The sequence below is a fragment of the Phocoena phocoena genome, chromosome 11, assembly GCF_963924675.1.
Source record: "Phocoena phocoena chromosome 11, mPhoPho1.1, whole genome shotgun sequence".
Lineage (NCBI taxonomy): Eukaryota > Metazoa > Chordata > Mammalia > Artiodactyla > Phocoenidae > Phocoena > Phocoena phocoena.
This window is the reverse complement of record NC_089229.1, coordinates 88327666-88348424: the sequence shown is the minus strand read 5'-3', so window position 1 is coordinate 88348424 and position 20759 is coordinate 88327666. Positions and strand designations below refer to the sequence as shown.

General features: G+C 37.4%; 1 protein-coding gene across 1 annotated transcript; it reads right to left on the bottom strand.

Annotated features, from left to right (window-relative positions):
• Positions 1-6490: 6490 nt before the first annotated feature.
• RERGL (RERG like) lies at positions 6491-19236 on the bottom strand. Its single transcript, XM_065888007.1, is given in 5 exon segments — positions 6491-6773; positions 9044-9192; positions 9676-9749; positions 18861-18908; positions 19167-19236. Coding segments are annotated over 5 exon segments (624 nt in total).
• Between the last annotated feature and the right edge of the window lie 1523 nt (positions 19237-20759).

Here is a 20759-nt window from a genome sequence, read left to right as displayed (position 1 = left end):
CTTTGTTCTGTTTTATGTTTCTTGATCCTTATAAAAGGAAGGATGTTTTGTGGTCTGGTTTGCCAACATATGGTGCTTCCATTTTTATCCTTATCTTCATCACCCTCTCAACCATTATTTTGGAAAGGGATAGTGTAGCTTTCTCAAATCTCATACTTGAAGTCCGGTTGTTGTGCCATCGCAGCATAATTTCTATGCGTAATCAGAATTGACTGAGTTTGGCTGTGCTTTGTGGAGGTGGAGAGGGTTCCCAAACTTGCCATCTTCTCATTACAAGGAAGAACAGATATGTAATGAGTACCATGACACAAATCGTTTTGTTTTTGTCTATTTTTAACAAATGCTATCCATGAATAATTCTAAATCACAGCTCTTTTGAGACCCTGCCCCAACATTTCCAACAACCAAATCTCTACCTCATCTGTGTTTGCCTTTATCCATGAGTACAATACAGATGAAGAAAGTTTGCCACTATTGCTCTTCTTATTCCTCAAGCTGTGCATGTTTAGAGAAAGACAGATGTTGGTAGTGGGTCCTGAGTAATAAGAGATAAGGTGTATGGTTCCGAAAATCACTCTCATGGAGGGAAGGGACAGCGGGTCTCTTTTCTGGTTCTGCAGAGCGTATGCAAAGCGAGGACTTAAGAAAAGGGTAATATAGGCAAACTGCATTTTTATTCCAGAAGGTAGCACAAAGATAGCTATGATTTTATCTCTGATTTCTATTCTCGATTCAGTTAGTGAAACACTGAATTTCTGTTATATGACTTCTGTTATATGAAACTTCAATGTTATTATAAAATGTCATTATTCAACTTAAAAAATTGAATTTTAACAGAAAATTGTGAAATGGCAGATTCAGTCCTCTTACCTAGTCAATGTCTCAATTAAACCCCCGTGATTAAATAATATATGCCAATATGTGTCCAATATTAAAGTTCTGTAATAGATGATCCCTTTCTGGTGGTTATGTAAAGGTGAAATAAAATCATTAAAGCTGTGTTGTTTTATATCTTTCTTATAGATGAATTCAGTTTGTTTAAATATATTTAATAAAAGGACATCATTAGAGAGATATAGAGACATAGATATATAGTATAGATATACAGTATATCTATATACACTATACCATATGTGTGTATCAGTTTTAAGTCTACCAACAAATATGTTTATCTTCAAGAAGATGTTACTAAGACAACAATAAATATTAATTGAGATGACCAAATTTCATAATTTTTAAACTATTTTTGAGCAGGTTTTGCTCAAAACCTCTCCTGTTGTGGAGAACAATATGAGTAAAATATAGACTTCATTTACGTAAGGCTTCAAAATCTTCTGATAAATGTCAACCAACCGGTTATTTTTTTACAACTATTGTTTGAATGAATTAAACTTTCTGTCCCCAACTCAACACCAAAATTTTAACCCCAAATATGTTTGGGTGTAGAAATAACCCCAAATTTTGCAAACCTAAATAGTTTCTTACCTTGAAAGTAAATTTATATCTGGAAAAAATATCAGGTTAATTTAATATGTGTTTTGAAATGTTTTCATGTATCTAGCTGTTTAATACTCATTTTTAAAACTGAGTTGACTAAACAACTAAAACTGAGTTGTTAAATACTCAGTCTTATAAAATGGCCTAAAAACTACAGAGGTAACGCATGGTCATACTTCCACATAATGGGGCAAATAATTCCATATCTTACTCTTCTTCAATTTTCTGTTTTTTCCTAATTCTTTATGTCTTAGTTGTTCCAGGATTACTAAAATGTTGGTCAAATTTCACATTGCAACTGATACTTTACATCTGCTAATTCTCTCCTTATAGGAGCTAATAGTTCCATTATTAAAAATGAACAAATTATATCTCTATCCAAAATAAACAAAAATAATGTTTGTGGTTTATACATTTGAATATTATGATGAACTTCTTCTTTGCTTTGAAATAATATGCTGTCACTAAGAAGTATATTCCCAGTTTATAGTGTCTTTTTTTTTTCCCTTGGGAATTTAAAATACTTTAAATAATTTGGGCTTTGCCTGATTCCCCCAGAAGTGTAGAGTATGACTGATAACTGCCTTTAGAATCCCTAATAGCTAAATTACAATTATCATGCAAAGTCCTACAACAGACAGTTATATGAATTGTTAAATGACTTTGCCTTTTTTACAAAACTATAATCATTTTCCTTTATTAGATGAAGGATTTCATAATTTAAGGAAAATGAAAAACCTATAAGTCACACTTTCAAAGAAGGGACATGGATATTGCAAACATTAAATTCCCCCATAAAAATGTTAAGGCATCATTAAACTAGGTTCAGATTAATACAATTCAGTCAACTCTAGATAGATATCTCCCATAATAAGCTGAAACAATACCTAGTGATCTAAGATGTAAAATATTTTACTACAGCCAATTTATAAGCCTATAAAACACATAGGTATCATTCAACTTCTTTATTAATAGTGCATGCCTTGTATTAAATCAAAACCGTTTTAAAGGCCCCTCCCCTTTGACATTCCCTTCCTCAGCTGTTGCCCCTCATCATGTGTTATCTCACTGGAGCTCATCCAAAGTGAATGACAGCATCTTTTTTTACTAGAGCAGCATAGGCAATTCCCAGTCCAGTGCTACAGCTTAACTATCTTTGAGATTTAGACACACTTGCTACCTTCAACCTACAACATTCTATGGCCTTATGTTGATGTATTTGTTTCTCTACTGTAAGTAGATGTGATTTCTCTCATTTTGGAAAACTGAAATTTATTATTTTTAGGTTTTTGCAAGTTGCTTTACATGTGAATCATATTCCCAAGAAAACTGATACGGGGAGAACTTTATGTTGCAGTCAATTCTTTTGAATCTGGAAGATCCATTTTTCACCCTGTTTTTGCCCAATAAGAAAGCCAAACATTTCATATTGGCTTAGTTACTGGGGGTTTTAATGAGTTATCGGTTCTGGTTATCTATTGCCATATAACAACCTAACCCTAACAAAACAAGGATATATACTGGGCTCACAATTCTGCAAGGGGGATAACTCATCCCTGCTCTACTTGGCATTGGCTAGAGTAGTCCTAGTTTAGAGGCTGAAATCACCTGAAGATTAGCTTGTCTGTTTGTTGGTTGTTTGGTCACTAACCCCATGTGGTATCTCTGGCCTAGTGTCTTCAGGGCAGCCAGGTTGATCCATGCTGATTCTGAACAATGCAGAGTCCCAGGAAGAGATTGGTGCTCGAGCTCTTTCCAACCTGGTCTCATAAGTCCTTCCCATTACTTCCACCTCATCCCATGTGTTAAAAGATAGTCAATATGGATGATCCATAATCAAGGGGAGGGGAATCCGACTCAACATTTTAATTGGAGAAGTATCAAAAAATGTGTGGATATGTTTTATAACTGTCACATTATAAAAGGAGAAATTAACCCAGGACTTTTAAATATCACTATGAAAAATAATCAGTGGTTCATTTCTAAGGTTGCCTCACAGAAACTATTTTTAAGATATAAATTCTTTTTTTAATGTAAAACAATTTTTTCAGCTTTAATGAGGTATAATTGACAAATAAATTTCCAATTTATTTAAAGTGTACAACATAATGATTTCTTATATGTATAGAGTGTGAAATGATTACCACAATTAAGTTAGCTAACACATCTATCACCTCACATAGTTATCTTTTTTTTTCTTTTTGGTGAGAATGCTTGTTCTTATTCCTTTGTTCCATAGACTCCTTACAACAAGATGTGTCATATCAGATCATCTTGCTAAAAAATCAGGGTATAATAAAGGAAAAATAGTTAATATATACAAATATGAGTAGTATACTTACCAGAGAAATTTTGAACTCTGACTCATCACAGATACATATGCTATGAAATTCAGATTAAGCTATGATTAAGATTAAATCATAGATTAAGCTATGAAAGAATTTTCATACCATTTTGACAGTAGAGTTCTTCCGTATAACATGGATAAATATGTTATTTTTAATACAAAATCATCCCAGAAGAATCTTTCTTTAACTAGGAAAAGAATTTTAAAGAATGAAGACCAAATCTCTAAGATTATTCAGACAAATAATAAGAACAAAATAAAACCAAAAAAAGATTAAAGTATAAATGCTTAAGCTGATATATATGTACATATACTTACATAGTCAAGATTAATATTATAAAAGATTAATAAAATCACTATAAATAGTTGATCAAAAAAGTATATAACTGAATTTACTAGAATAACTACACAATAAAAGTTTATTTCTCATTTACAAAGCAATCTAATCTGAATATTCCTAGTTGATAAGAAGCACTCCTCACTTAAGCTTGATATGTTAGTGCCAGGCAAAAGAAGACTGGGCCTCATTACAGTTCCGTTCAGAGGTAACCATGAAGCTCATCGGTAAAAGGAAATTATCCCATTTGCCAAAGCTTCAAGAAGTACACTTTGCTGTGTACCTCATAACTCAAGAAAGGTATAATATGGTAGAGAGTCCTAGGCTGTGATCAGTGGTTTCGCCAGTTGGTCAGAGGTATCTGTAAAGAGGTAAGACTGGAAGAAGAGTGCCAAGAAGGACTGGAGAATAAGCTTGTGAATGGATCTCTCAGAGAGGGCATCATACTTACAGATCTTTATGTATCACTTTAATGCCAACCAGAAAGCATCCACCAACAAGAAGTCACTTTACAACCAAATGGACAAGATGGACCACCCTACAGATAACCTGCCTTTTTTCTTGACTACCTTTGTGCTTATATGTAATGGACCCATGATAACAGTGGCCTTGGTGGCAGGGATGGGAGCAATGCTTGAGCCCACAATATGGACTTGGTCTCAATATAGCTTCTAAGTTTCCAACCAACCAGCATCAGAAATGGAGCCTCTACCCTGGATATGGCACTATTTCTCTGGGGGCTGAGTGAACGGGTAAACAGGTTACAAGGTTAAACAGGCACCAGGTTAAATGTTGGCATCCAGATTCTGCTGTCCCAGGAGTCTATCATCTGTCTTAATATTGAGGAGTGCAATTCAGTGGAAGCATCCTGACTGTCAACTCTGACCCATGGAGCACAGTCACTAGGAAGCTTGCCTGAGTTGTCTTTGCCTCCTCACCACGGATTTCCTCACTTCCTTAGTAAAGGAAGATCCTCTGAATCATCCCAGAGAACACAGTCAGATGGTAGGTCCTTAGGTCCAATCTACCATAGCAATTCTAACCCCCCCATCTTCATGAACATCTGGACTATTTTGTATACTACCACACAAAGTTCCCTTACTTCCACTCTTTTTACTCTAGTGCATCATCCAGGTTAGATTTCCACAGATCAAAAAAGCTAAATGTTGGATCGTGACTCACGATGAGCAAAACCATGTCGATGACTTAATTCTCTCCTGCCCAGACTAATAGTCTGTGTCACCCTCCCTGACTCCAGTCTACCACTCTCTACTCAAGATCTTCTACATGGTCCCCTAGTTAGTGCTGACACATGTTAACCAAGTGTGCACGGAGCATTGCATGTATGCCCAGGTTAACTTCTCCAAAATCTAACCTTACTTATCAGCGATTTGGCTGAAGTTAGGCCTAGGGCTGCAACTTGAAATGCAGCAGGTGACAAGCTCATCAGGGACAGTAGAAGGGATGCTGCAGTCCAGGAGGTGGACAGTTGACCTCTGAAGGAAATTGTACCCAATGTAATTTGAGAAGGCCCAAAATGTTTGTATCTAATATAATATTTCTTTCAGGACAATAAGGCCTTCAAGGTTATATATTTACCAAACAGTTTTTACTTTTTTCTTTTCCTATGATGTATTGATTTATAAATGAACTTTAAAAAAAAAACCCTAATCTTTTAATCTAAAATGTATCTTAGTTGTATAAGTTAATTTCTCTATGATAATTGCCCTTGTTAGCTTAGCATACAATAAGGAAAGGCAGACTTTTCATCATCAGACCAACTGTAAACTATGCACTTACGGGTAAGGAATTTAATTTCTTAAGGCCTTAGTTGTAAGTAAAATTTATGTAATATCAAATAATTCACTGGTTTATTACAAAGACACTTTCAAAAATAAATCCATGCATTTCAATTAAATAGATCATGAATTTCACAAATTGATAAGCTAAGCCCTATAATATATTAACTATATGAATATAACTATATATTTCATTAAAATGATATATATAAAATAAAGGTAAATTGAGCCCTGTAGAATGGTAACTTAATAAAATTATATAGTAATCCACCAATAGGTTATACTCATATTATTCTGTGTAATAAAGAAAAGGTTAATTGTGAAGCAAAATGTACGAGATACAAACAACTAAGAAGGCAAACTACATATTTGAAAACACAGTTGTGGTTCATGGTCAATTATTTCATATCTCTAAGAGAATTTTTTAATTGCATACAAAGGGTAAACTTAATTACCATACAAACGTTTGAAACTCTCTGATATAATAAATCCCTTAGGATCACATGTCAATTAAACAGATTTCCTTCTCTTTCCAAATACATTATTGATCAGTTTGGCCATGGATTTAGATCCACCGGGTCTTCTCTTTTCTTTGAGTTTGAAGTTTGTCAGGATGCCCTTGATAATTCTGATAAACATCATTTCCACCTCCAGAGATTGCTCTGCCGCAGACAGTTCACAGAATTGGCACCGGTTATCCAATGCCAGTTTTTGCCCTTCTCCCCAGCCAACCTCTCGCACATGACAGAGATCTTGTTTGTTACCCACCAAAAGCACAGCTGATTCCACAGCTCTGAAACACAGATACACAATTCTTTGGCAAGACTGTTTTAACAACTCTTTTTTGTTTCTATTAAGTGGGTTTATATCAAAAAGAATCATGGACCAAAAAAAAAGAATACTGTGTGTGTATGTGTGTTATTTGTGGTCATGTGCGTGTGTATCTCGTTTACTTACAAAAATTATTTTAGATAAAATGTAGTAAATGACACAGAAGCAACAAGGCTCTTAAAGCATAACATTTGAAGTGGTACAAACCTATTCCCGGAATTACGGCTCTGTTTACTAACAAGACATGATTGTAACATTTTCCACTTTCAATTCCCTTATATGTAAAAAAAAAAAAGGTAAAATAATCCTCGTCACACAGAATGCTCACAGAGGTTAAATGAAGATGTGTATAAAAATCTAGCCCAGTGCCAGGCAATAAAATGTGCTTACTAAGTATTATCTTTCATTTCCTTATCAACTGAAAGAGAAGGACTAACTAATGCCTCTTTACTAATTCAGTACTTGTTGCTGTTTGTTAATATTCATTACAGCATACTTTAAAGAAATTTTTACAGTCTTGTGACCTTGTACAATTTTTCTGTTTATTGAAGAAATATATCGCTTTGGTAAGGTAATGTCTTTGGCAAATATCAATATAATCTCCTCGGTTACAGTGTAACATTCCTAAAGCAGAGTTTCATTTGAAGAATACAGTAAGGCTACTAGGTCTTAAATGGCATGGAACTCTGCCAAGATATCGCCTATAGGGAAGAAATGGGAAAATGAAAACAGTCTTCAGGCTGGTTTCATTCACATGACAGTGTGAGCCGTAAGGGAAAAAGCACTGTATGTGTTGGATTTTGAGGTCACTAAGAGTATCTTTTTCTATAGAGTTCAGAAAATTATTGTGAAGAATTAATGGGGAAGAATAAATGAAATACTTTGAAGGGTGAATCACAAATATCAGATGTAATTTTATAAAACAATGCCATAATTTTGCTTTTTATCTACAAATAAGAGACTCCAGTTTACCTAGAGATTGAGAACTGGAAAAACTCAAAAATTATTTGGTCAATACATTTAAAAGTTTGCCTGAAAAATGTCAAATATAGGGATTTTTAAAATATACTTTTTTTGCCTATTCATGAGTGATTCTTTTGATTTGTAAGAATAGAAAGTAGTTTTAATTACTTTCCCTTACCTAAGTTATGGTGCTTAAATATAAGGCATTTAACACTTGAAACAATGGAGGTCCCTCAAAATCAATAATATTATAGGAAATCAGAGCTATAAGGTACCTTAGTAAAATCACATTCTTTTCCCCTACCGTGTTTCTATCAGTTTTATAGTCAGAAAAAGGAGGTCTAGAGATTAAAGGGTTTACCCAAGGTCAATCAGATATAAATAAGAATTTAGATCAAATGACTGTAGGGAAATATAACTTATCAATTATTATCTGATGATTTCTTGATAGTAGGCATTTAAAATAGATATAAAAAGCACAGGTACCAATTTTCAGGTATAATATTGTGCTTTTTTGCTTCCCAGATTAGAATGCTATTTTAGATTTTAAGGGCAAATCTGGTTACGAGCACAAAGAATCCCTTATACCAGCAGGTTAAACAAAAATATATATTTTAAATGGAAAGGCTAAAACAATAAAAAAAAGGAAAACTAAAATGGGAAATTCATAGGTTTAAATTTATATCTACTAATGCAAAATTAGTTTAAGGCACAGTTATGTTTTCCCTCATAGTCACTTGTGTCAAGACATTAGCAATCGGGAGTCGTTGATGAGCTCTTTGTTTTAGGAGGTGAAATGGAGAAAAAGGTACTCTCATACTTAGAATCTGTAACAGTTTGATTATTCAGTCTATTTTGCTTTGATTGATTGAACAGCTCAATGACTAGGAATTGGATGCCAAGTGTAATAAATCTGGATTTATTTAGTATCCTTCACATTTTTTGTGGGAATGAAAAAGAAAGGTGGAAAGGGAACTATCTGTGTACAGAGGACCATTATTTTGCAAGTGAATGTCATGTTAACAATAGAAGCTGTCTTGTAAAATAGCCATTTACTCGGGGCAAGTAACTGTTTATGTCAGCCAGGATATAAAGTACTCTCATCTTATTCCTTTTACTACATGTGTAACTCCTGTGGAATGGAAGGTGGATTGTTCAGGGCTGTTAAATTTTGTAATTGGAAGCCTGTATTAAACTCTTCCTAATGATGCTTACAGCTCTATGATGATTTACTAAAAAGAAAGGACAGAGGAAAGAAAAATACCTCACCTTTTAGAATGACTAGTCTGTGGCTCCCGAATTCTGTAGATTAGTACTTTTGCAAAAGCAAATGAAGACCTGTCACTGATGTCATACACAATAATAAACCCATCTGCCCAATGCAGCTCACTTGTAAGGGAAAATTTTGCTTTCTGTGGCTGAAAATAAACCAAGCACATTGAAAGTGGTGGGATCTGATCCTTGTATTTTATCCGTTAGACAGTTAATTAATGGAGACCCATTTCACCTGGAAGAGAATTCAGCAAGTCAACTACTGATATTTTCTAAAATGTAGTCTCTGTTTCTTTTTTATCATCCTCTTTCTTTAAACAAAAGTGATTAAATTTTAAAAAATAAAGAGCTATAATAAAGTTATATCCATCTCATTTGATACCTTTTTTCTAAAAAAACTTTTTCTGAAAATTTGATAAGCTTTAATAATTCCATTTAAAATCAATATCCACATATATGTTTGAAAAGAGATGATATTTTCTATCCTTATTAGCAAATGGAATATGTATTGATTTTTGGCACTAGATTTAAATCAGTAAAAAAAACCCAGTATTGATAAGGTTTAGCTAAAAAGATTTGAGGGATATCTTCTTCAAATCATAATTGAAAACATATTTTGTTTTACTTACCTGAGAACAAGAGTCGTATATTTCTAGATTCAATTGCTTCCCTTCCAAATACAAATGCTTTTTATAGATAGATTCTGAAAAATATGCATATACTCATTGTCAGTATGGAAATCCTCCAGAGTTTAAAAAATGGCCGTATAGGGCTTTCCTGGTGGCGCAGTGGTTGGGAGTCCACCTGCCGATGCAGGGGACGCGGGTTCGTGCCCCGGTCCGGGAAGATCCCACATGCCGCACAGCGGCTGAGCCCGTGAGCCATGGCCGCTGGGCCTGCGCGTCCGGAGCCTGTGCCCCGCAACGGGAGAGGCCACAGCAGTGAGAGGCCCGCGTACCGCAAAAAAAAAAAAAAAAAAAAAAAAGACCTTATATTTGGATCACAGTCCTGCAAAGTCAACCAGTCATATTTTAGTTGAGCACTACAGTAGCTTTTCTTTATTGCTAGTGGTCAAAAAACCATATATTTGCTAATATATATTTCTTACAAATGAACTTTACCACTATATCTATTCACCTACATGTTTTTCTGCCTATGTACTTATCTTCCATTCTATTACTATGGATGAATTATCTGTGTTTCTACCTAAGGCCAGTCTATTCACTATGAACTAGTTACTATTTCCTCTGACCGGCTAAAAGACATGGCTCCAACAATTCTACCTCTTTCTTCTGCATCATAAAATTTTCCTCTTTATTATATCATTACTAGCAACTGAATTTCTCTTAACAACCCTTTGGATCCCAACTATTGCTCTATTTCTCTGCTGGCCTTTTGGTAAATATCTATACTCCCTGTGTCCAAATCCTCTCCTTCCATGATCTTCAAATTATTACAATCAGGTTTTAACTCCAATTACTTGACTAAAACTGTTCTTATCAGGGTTATGGTTTTAGACTCAGTGAAAAGTTCTTGATCTTACCTGCCCTGTCAGTAGTATTAGTATAGTTGATCACACCTACCTCCTCAAAATGTTTTTTTCACATGGCTTTCAAGGCAACATACTCTCCTGGGTTTTTTCTTTATTCCGTATTGCTTTGTATTAATCTTTTTTATCTGTCCCACAATATCTTCTCTCACTCCAACTGTGATTCTAGTTTATGGATTTCTTCTCTATCTACACTTACTCCCTTGCTAATCTCATCCAGTCAGTCTTTATGTGACAATTATTGCTTAAATGGGTTTATCAACCCATTTCTGTAGTCTGGACCTCTTCCCTGGACTCTAGACATCTACCACCACTGGGAGCCTCCAATTAGATACCTGATAGACATCTCAACCTTAACATGCTTAAAATGGAACCTCTGATCTCCCCGCAAAGACTGCATATCCCACAAGTTTCCATTTCATTAAATGACATATCCATAACTAGTCTCACAGGTTAAAAGCCTCAAGGGCATCCCTGATTCTTTCTTTCTCTTACATCCTATATTTATTCTATTAAAAATTCATTTTTACTCTATCTTCAAAGAATATTTTGAATTTGTCTGCCTCTCATCACCTCCTTTGCTCACACTCTGGTCCAAGCCGTCTGCGGCGAGCCGCTTCTGACCAGCAGAAAGACGAGTCACCACACGCTAGATTCTTCTCGTATCACACTTTATTGGAGTGCAGCTTGGTTATAGACAGATGGAAGGAAGACCCCGAGCTTTGTTCCCACTGGCTTTTTATAATGCACTATAACCTGTGGCAACCTGTGGTTGGCTGGTTAACTCAACCTGTGGTTGGCTGGTTAACTCAACCTGTGGTTGGCTGGTTAACTCAACAAGATATGTGCTGTTCACAATTTATTGGTTGCAATTCTGATCCTTCATTAACATATTGGCTCGTCGTGGCGCATGTGTGGCACATAGCCTGGCACATAGCCTTGCACATAGCCTTGGGGCTACTCCCTGATAAGTGTTATCTGCGACATGGCAGAACAACGGCTTCCCACATCTCCCCCTTTTTGTTTTCTTAGACCCAGGAGCTGAACTCGAACAATGCCCGCACAAACGCTCACCCCATGGGATGCTCGCTGAGCAAGAGCTAGTTCGAGAAGCTGGCTCATCACCCTCCCCGTCGTGCAATGTCCATACAGACCGCGGAGTGCAGGGGCTGATGTTGCCTCGTGATTCCCATCAAAAGTGCAATGGTCATAAACCTTTTTGTGCAAGGGCAATCACTACGGGTCGTTCAAGATGGAGAGCCAGGCGCCAGGGGAGTCGCCTTGACTAATGGCCACCAATGCCTGCGTGAACAACATCTTATCTCGCTTTGTCCGAGTTCGCAAACGACATATCAACCATAGGCACACCACAAGTCCCGCCATGCAAACACTGCAAACATCCCTACATTGACCCACTCCTTAAAGAAAGTAAAGGTAGAGGACAGCCAGGTAGTAAAGTCCCCAAGCGTAACGGGGTATAGCCTAGTAGCATTTAAAGTCTTAATCTGTATCTTCTGGTTTAACAGCATCAATTCAGCCTCTCGGGACCAATTTCCTCCCAGGAAAGTGCCAATCTCCCTGCTCCGGTTCAGGGCATCTTGTCCTCCGCCTTGAGTAGGGAAAGGCTCATCAACACCATCCAGCTCAGCATCATCCCTTGAGCGCCCTGCATCGCCCTTGGGATCCTCTTCCACGACTCTTGTTAATCTTGTTGGGACCCAAATTGGATCTTGATCCTGCGGAAAAACACAAAGAGATCCCCTGGACCGCGCAACAACGCGATCCGGGCCTTTCCATCGATTGGTCAATACATCTTTCCACATCACTATACCATGTTCCTTTTGTTCATGTATAGTATGGCGTTCAGCAGAAGTTTCTTTCTCATCATGTAAATTTAAAAAATTAAGAGTAAATAAGGCAAGCGACAATTTCTGCTTCAGGGTGCAATTCTCCGCTATTCCCCCTTTTTGTTTTAAAAGCAATTCTTTAAGTGTGCGATGAGTTCGCTCTATTATACCTTGGCCTTGTGGATTGTAAGGCAGGCCCGTAACATGTGCTATTTGCATTTTTTGACAAAAGAGAGCAAAGCTCTTGGAACTATAAGCTGGGCCGTTATCTGTCTTTAGTTTAGCAGGCTTGCCCCAGGCTGCCCAGGCTTCAAGGCAATGCGTAATAACATGTTGAACCCGTTCTCCAGAGAGAGGGGTAGCATGTACCACCCCGGAATAGGTATCCACAGACACATGAACATACTGGAGCTTCACAAAGGAGGGAACATGAGTGACATCCATCTGCCACAGCTCGTTTGGGGACAAACCTCTAGGATTTACACCAGTCTTTTGGGCCGGCAAAAATTGGGCACAAGTGGAACAAGACTTAACAATATGTCTGGCCTCGGCTCTAGTAAGGAAGAACTTCTTTCTCAACACTGCAGATGATACATGATATAGCTCATGAAATTCTTGTGCTTGCTGCTTTTGATCCAAGGATAAGAAAACACGCGTTGCCATATCAACTTGTTCATTGGCTTTTGCCATTGGACCAGGCAACAGGGAATGAGCCCGTATATGGGTAACATAAAAGGGGTGTTGGCGGCGCAATATCTGAAACCTTATCCCGGCCAACAAGGATGCCACTGTGTTGGATGAGCGAATATGGGGGGTCACTGCAAGATGTTTCACTGCATTAACCACATACAATGAATCAGAGATCAAATTAAAAGGTTCTTGAAATCGTTGAAAAACTTCCAAAACCACATGACATTCCACCACTTGAGGAGCATCAGGTCGATAGTCTATAACGGCAGGATGCTGACCCTGAACCATATAAGCTCCTTTTCCGGATTTTGATCCGTCCGTATAAATGGTCAGGGCATCATTTAGTGGTCGCTCTACAGTGACCCTTGGAAAAATGACAGGTTGCTGGATAACGAATTTCAAAATTGCACTCTTGGGCAAATGGTTATCAATAATTCCAGAAAAGGTATACATAAGTATAGACCACTCAGAGGTAGTGGCAGTTAATATTGCTATTTGATCTTTAGTATAGGGAACTACAAGTTTTTCCAGCAACATTGCAAAGGCGGAAACACATTGTTTAATACCCAAGAAGGCAACCTCAGCAACCATAGATGGATAGTGAGACAGCGTCTTCATCCCCAGAGATTTGGTATGAATCCAAAGCAAAGGCCCATCTTGCCAAAGAACACCTGTTGGAAATCCTAAGGTTGGCAGAACACACATCCAAATAGGCAAGGCATTGTTATAACGCTGTAATTGTGCTTTCATAAGAGCCTGTTCCACCTTCTGAAGAGCTGTTTGGGCCTCGGGGGTCATCTGACGCGGGGAATTAAGATCAGGATTACCTTCCAATACAGCAAACAAAGGCTGTAATTCAAAGCGAGTCAGACTCAAATACGGTCGAAGCCAATTAATATCCCCGAGCAATTTCTGAAAATCATTCAAAGTTGTTAAATGATTAGTTCTAATTTCAATTTTCTGAGGTATTATTGTGGTCTTATTTATAACGGCTCCCAAAAAACTAATAGAATCTCCCTTTTGAATTTTTTCAGGGGCCAAATATAAACCTCTAGTCTCCAAATTCATTGATAAATCTCCTAAAACCTGCTCAAGCAGTGTCATGCTAGGGGCTGACAGCAAAACATCATCCATATAATGAATGATTTTAACATCCGGGAACTTTTCCCGTACTGGCTGTAAGGCAGTGTCAACATAAAGCTGGCACATGGTGGGGCTATTGGCCATACCCTGAGGAAGCACGACCCATTGATACCTTTTATCAGGTCTTTCATGATTAATTGAGGGTAATGTAAAGGCAAACCTCTCCTTGTCTTTCTTATTCAATGGGATAGAGAAAAAACAATCTTTTATATCAACAGCTATAACAGGCCACCCTTGTGGGATGGCTGTCAAGGCCGGTAGACCGCGCTGTATGGGTCCCATAACTTGCATTTGTTGATTTATTGCTCTTAAATCATGGAGCAAGCGCCACTTCCCCGACTTCTTTTTAATAACAAAAATAGGAGTATTCCAGGGTGATTGAGAGGGTTCCAAGTGTCCCAATTGTAATTGTTCCTCCACAAGTTGCGACGCTGCTTCCAATTTCTCCTTAGACAACGGCCACTGAGGAATCCACACGGGCATCGTGGTCTTCCATGTAATAGGAATCATTAATTCAGTGACCCCTGAGAAAAACCCAACCCCCTGCGATTGGGGTTTCCCTGAGTTTCTATAGGAGCAGCAGTACCTTGTAAATTTTTCTTTATCCCTCTGCTTGGTATAAAACCAGACCTGAGCATCATTTGCTGTGCAGTCTCGGAATAATCATTAGTAAGTTTCAATTTCATCTGGCTTTGCACATCCCTTCCCCATAGATTAAGTGGCAATCCTTCAACCACAAAGGGTTGAAATTTCCCCCTCTGATTTTCAAAATGCCAAGTCAGTGTTTTTGAGCTAATTTGGGGTGCTTTGGCATATCCTAAACCCTGTAAGGTCTGAGAGGAGGTCTGTAAAGGCCAGGATTTTGGCCAGTAGGTGGCAGTAATAATACTGCGATCAGCCCCGGTATCAACCAGACCGGAAAATACCTTTCCTTCTATAATTAAATCCAGCATAGCTTCCAGATCCGCCTCCTCCTTGGGATTCAACTCATCCTGAGACAAATAAAGCGCTTTAAATTCATCTAAAAGTGGATACAATCCTGGCGTTGCATCCGATTTTTCTATTTGTTTTTCTCTTGGATCCGATTTTTCTGTTTGTTTTTCTCTCCTTTTCCTAGGAGTCTTAGGCCTATCTACTGTAGTCCCTATATTTTCACTTTTCTAAACAAACAACTTATTAAAGTGAAAAAAACATACCTGGACTACTCACCGACGGTCCACTCCGTGTGTCGAGTTCTGAATCGGTCTCCCATGCGGGGTGCGAAGTTCCCGGGTTTCGGCACCACTTGCGGCGAGCCGCTTCTGACCAGCAGAAAGACGAGTCACCACACGCTAGATTCTTCTCGTATCACACTTTATTGGAGTGCAGCTTGGTTATAGACAGATGGAAGGAAGACCCCGAGCTTTGTTCCCACTGGCTTTTTATAATGCACTATAACCTGTGGCAACCTGTGGTTGGCTGGTTAACTCAACCTGTGGTTGGCTGGTTAACTCAACCTGTGGTTGGCTGGTTAACTCAACAAGATATGTGCTGTTCACAATTTATTGGTTGCAATTCTGATCCTTCATTAACATATTGGCTCGTCGTGGCGCATGTGTGGCACATAGCCTGGCACATAGCCTTGCACATAGCCTTGGGGCTACTCCCTGATAAGTGTTATCTGCGACATGGCAGAACAACGGCTTCCCACAGCCGTCATTACTTTTGCCTGTATTATTAGAAAACCTCCTAACTCAGCTCTTCGCTTTATCCCTCCCCTAACTCCCTTCTTGCTCTCAGTTTACTCTCAATCCAGGAGCAAAAGCCAATTTGTAGCCAGATCATGTCACTTGCCTGATCAAACCTCTCCAATGGCTCTCCATCTCACTTAGATAAACCTAAGCTTTTAAAATGCCTGAGAATTTCCCTAGTTATCTAGTCTCCCATGACCCCTATGATCTCAGTAGACCTCTTTGGCTATTGTCTCCCACATTCCTCCACTGAAGCTACACAGTCCTCCATACCATTCCTCACATTTTTCAGAAAGTTCTTACCTCTGAACTTCGGCAACTGTTTCTTCTACCTGGAATGTAACTGCCCAAATATCTTCATGGCTCAGTTTTTATCACCTGCAGGTCTGTTCAAATGTCTCCATCTCAGCCAGATCTACCCTGACTACCCTATTTTAAATGACCACACACCACTCCCCTACGCTTTCTTTTCCTTCATAACATTTATCATCATAAGACATTTTATATAGATAGAGAGAGAGATCTATATATAGATATATATATAGATATATATATGTATAGATATAGATATATAAATGCATTTTTAATTAGCTGACCCTTCCCTCCAGAATGTAAATCTTATGAAGGCTCGGATATTTGTTCATTACTATAGCCTCTCTACCTAGAAGAGTACCTGCCACATGACAGGTATTCAATAAATATTTGTTGAATGAACGAAGGACTTCATTTCTGTAACTGCCCCTCCAGTGCTTTAATACAAGACCTACCTCTCTCCAAAACTGCATACCGACACAAAATCATGACCCATTCTGGTAAATACTCTGTAACCTGTGGTTAGCAAAATGTAGCGTACATTTGGGAAAGTCGACTTCAGGAGGTTAGGGATGAATTTTAAAATCCTTCTAGGTTACGTTTAATGAAATTTGTTAGTGTTTCGTTAACTCTTAAAATGGCTTCAGACAGTTTATTCTAAATTTTATGAGCTTATTACTGTGAACCATATACTTTCCTTCTAAGACATTTTAAAATACCCACTCTCAAAACTCAAAACCTGCCAGCAGGGGTCACCAGCTCTTAACTTTTTAAAATTTTATTATCTTCCCCTTCTAGCCCTCATTTACAAATGGGGTCATTTTTTTTGCTAATTAATCCTCATGTGGTGGTGAACTTTTGCTCATTTGGTTGTCTTTAAGAATGTCTCTAGGTCTTATATTTTTAATAGAGATGTAACAGCCAGAAATGTGTACACTTCATGTGCTTATTTATCTATTGATATATCTATATATCTATTGATATATCTTTTAAAAGATTAAGATGATGTTTTTATTTTGTTGTTGCTGTTACTGCTTTTTGTGGGTGTTCTTTTATTTATGTTTTGTTTTATAGTTTTAGAACATTTTCTCATGCCTGACTCCTAGTTTGTGTGTTACCTTTTTTGACTGAGGTTGTTGACCTGAGATATGAAACAATAAGAATTTCTCTTCCTATATATTTCTTCTTTCTATAATCAGTTTTCAAGTGCTTGCCCTAAAACATTTACAATGGCATATGGACTGAAATACTATGCGGGCTACATGTAGGAAACAATGCAATACTTTAAAGTTATTTTCTAAAATACTCTAATAATGCTATATCATAAATGAATGCTAAAGATTTTTGTTGTTTATTTCTCATGAAAACACTTCCAATCATAATTTCTTCTTACTCTAAATAAGTATTTTTGAACAAAAGAATAATTTCCCTTTCTCCCAATTCTCATATTTCTTAAAATCTTTGTTCTTATTTAAAAAAACCCACAAAACCTTTCCCCACCACACCTTCAGTCAGGTAAGATATTAGTAGCATTATATAGATTAATTGCTGAGCCAAAAATATATTCAAACCTCTGGCAAAATTCCCCACTTATTAATTCCCCACTGTGGCATTTCCCATATGTCATGCTAATTCTGATCAAAATAACAGAAATTTATAGTAGAGTTAGTGAAATGATCCTAAGATTATATCAAGGTGCCCTGGCATCTGTTTTAGAATTTCTCTGAAACTTACATAAGCAACCTAGCTAATTATGATATGATCTTTAATCACAGCATAATTTTCCAGTAATTGTCACATGGTTTTGCAATAAAAATAAGCATTTATTTTGTAGTTACTTGTGCTTTTATAATTAATTTGTCTTTATTTTTCAACAGATGTTGCTTTAATTTCAAATTGTTTCAAATTGCTTACAAAAAAATCCACACTCACATGCTCTACAACACTTGGTACAGGCGGTAGGTTCCTCTAGACTGAAACCAACTGGATTTCTAATCCATTTTATTTAACATCAAATTGGATAACTTTTTATCTAAAAGAACAATTAATTAAAATACTTATTTGGGCTTTTCTAACCAGAACCCATGAATAAATAAATTGCTTAAAAGTGCAAAAATGGGGGAGTTCCCTGGTGGTGCAGTGGTTAAGAATCCTCCTGCCAATTCAGGGGACACGGGTTCGAGCCCTGGTCCAGGAAGATCCCACATGACGCAGAGCAACTAAGCCCGTGCGCCACAACTACTAAGCCTGCGCTCTAGAGCCCGTGAGCCACAACTACTGAAGCCCGCACGCCTAGAGCACATGCTCTGCAACAAGAGAAGCCACCGCAATGAGAAGCCCGCGCACTGCAACGAAGTGTAGCTCCCGCTGACGGCAGCTAGAGAAAGCCTGCGTGCAGCAATGAAGACCCAACGCAGCCAAAAATAAATAAATAAATTTATTCTTTAAAAAGTGCAAAAATGGAAGATTCTATTAAAATGTTTCTCTGATATTAATTATGATGCTGAAGTTTTAAGGTGAAAAAGTCTAAAGTAGTGACTTACCAAAATTAGAAGCATATTCTCCAATAAATCGCTTGGTAAGAAACCTTACTGTAAGGGTTGCAAAACAAAACAAGCTGGATTTGGGGTCTTATCTGTGTTAGGATACAAATAATTTAGTAATGTACATAAGCATCTAGCATTTCAGCTCAAAATTTACTAAGTATTAATGAAGACCTTAAAACTTTACTAAATTCTGGTCTAAGAATTTCCACTGTACAGCCATAAAAATTAGGAGGCTAGAAAGGAAGTGATCTCAGTGTGCTGCCCACTCAAATCACTGCATAAGTAATTTACAAATGCAAAGACACGTAAGACAACTCACCTTTGTAACAGAGACAGATTTCTCATTAAATATGAGATGCAAGAGCTATAACATCTCTATATTTTCTTTATAAAATTAATTGTGGCTCCATGGTGCTGCATGCTAATAGTGGCCAGGACGGTCTCAAGCATTTGCAACTGTTTGAGGAAATAGGGACTTCAAAATCCAGGAAACAGAGGAACGACCTCTAGTGTTGGTTTATCTTATTGCAGCTCCTGGGTCTGGCCCGTTGTTAAGATTCATTAGGCTACGGTGGTTCTATTGGTGGCATGCTTAGTACCATCATAATGTGACCAAATACAAAACAAAAGAAAACAAAAACATAGCTTCCAAGGTCTGGTCTGGGCCCCCCTTGCTCATTTCTGGGCATTTAAAAAGCCATGCCCCTCCAAAGTTTTTCTCACTTTGATAACGTGAAAAAATGGCATTTAAAAAATAATTCATAGGTCTCCACGCATATCTCTCCACCCTTAGTCTCAGGGCAGCAGAATCTTTTCAAGGGTATTGTTTGGCCACTGGTAGGTGTGGAGGCAGGTGTGCTGGAGTGAGAAGTAGGTGGGATAGTGATGGGAGGGATTTCCTGTTATTCCAATGAATTTCAAACATCAGTAGAACAAGATACAAATTAATACTTCAAACAGTTATATTCCACAACCTGTATATAAATTTTATATACAGGTAATTGCATTACTTGCTTATAAAGTGAAAACTCCTACTTAAAAATAATATATAGTTATATCAAGTTTATATACATATAATACATTATAATGTAATACATGTCAATATATTTCTCACTCTTTATGTACTCTACACCATGCCACAGAAAACAACACCACTTACCAGATTTGCCTGTTCCTTCACCACCCAAGACAGCAAGTTTCACATCATTCATCTTGCTTTTCTGCTCCTTCTTGGTCCGTCCTGGCTTCTGGAGATATACTGACTTGAGCCAAGTATGTGTCTTCCAAAATCCTTTTTATTATTGCTGCTCTCACTTCCCTAAGGCCAACTCCACCCCATACTCCTACCATCCAATAATAACTTTAAAAATATTTTCTTAGAGTAGTTTTGAACATGTCTCATAAAAAAACAGTGGACTTACTATTTAGACACAAAGGTTTACTAAACCAATAGTTAAGAGTTTAACAGAAGTGTAGCTCATCTTCTACTTTCACGTACCTGGAATCTACCTTCTCCTAGAACCTAGAAAAATGATCTCTCTTCATTAAGAAAGTTTTTAGAGGATGGGTAAACATTCCTGTAAATTTCCTTTGAGTGGATCAGTTTTGCTTTCTCTATTAATACCTGAGGCTACATCTTCTTGGGTTTCTCCTGTGAAAGACAAGGGGGAATAAGTTAATTCAATCATGAAAAGAAATGAAAGAAGGGAGAGGATGGCTCTCTTGGATGGATTAGCTCAGGGCTGACAGAAATGCACGTGAATATCCAGCCCATGTTTTTGTGTCATTTGAGGCTCTCAAGGAGAAATATGGGAACGCCAGTGTTTCACCTTTCCAATGTCTTCCTTAAAAAGTAACTTTTCCCTTTCTTTTTAAAAAAGTGTTATACCAATAGAC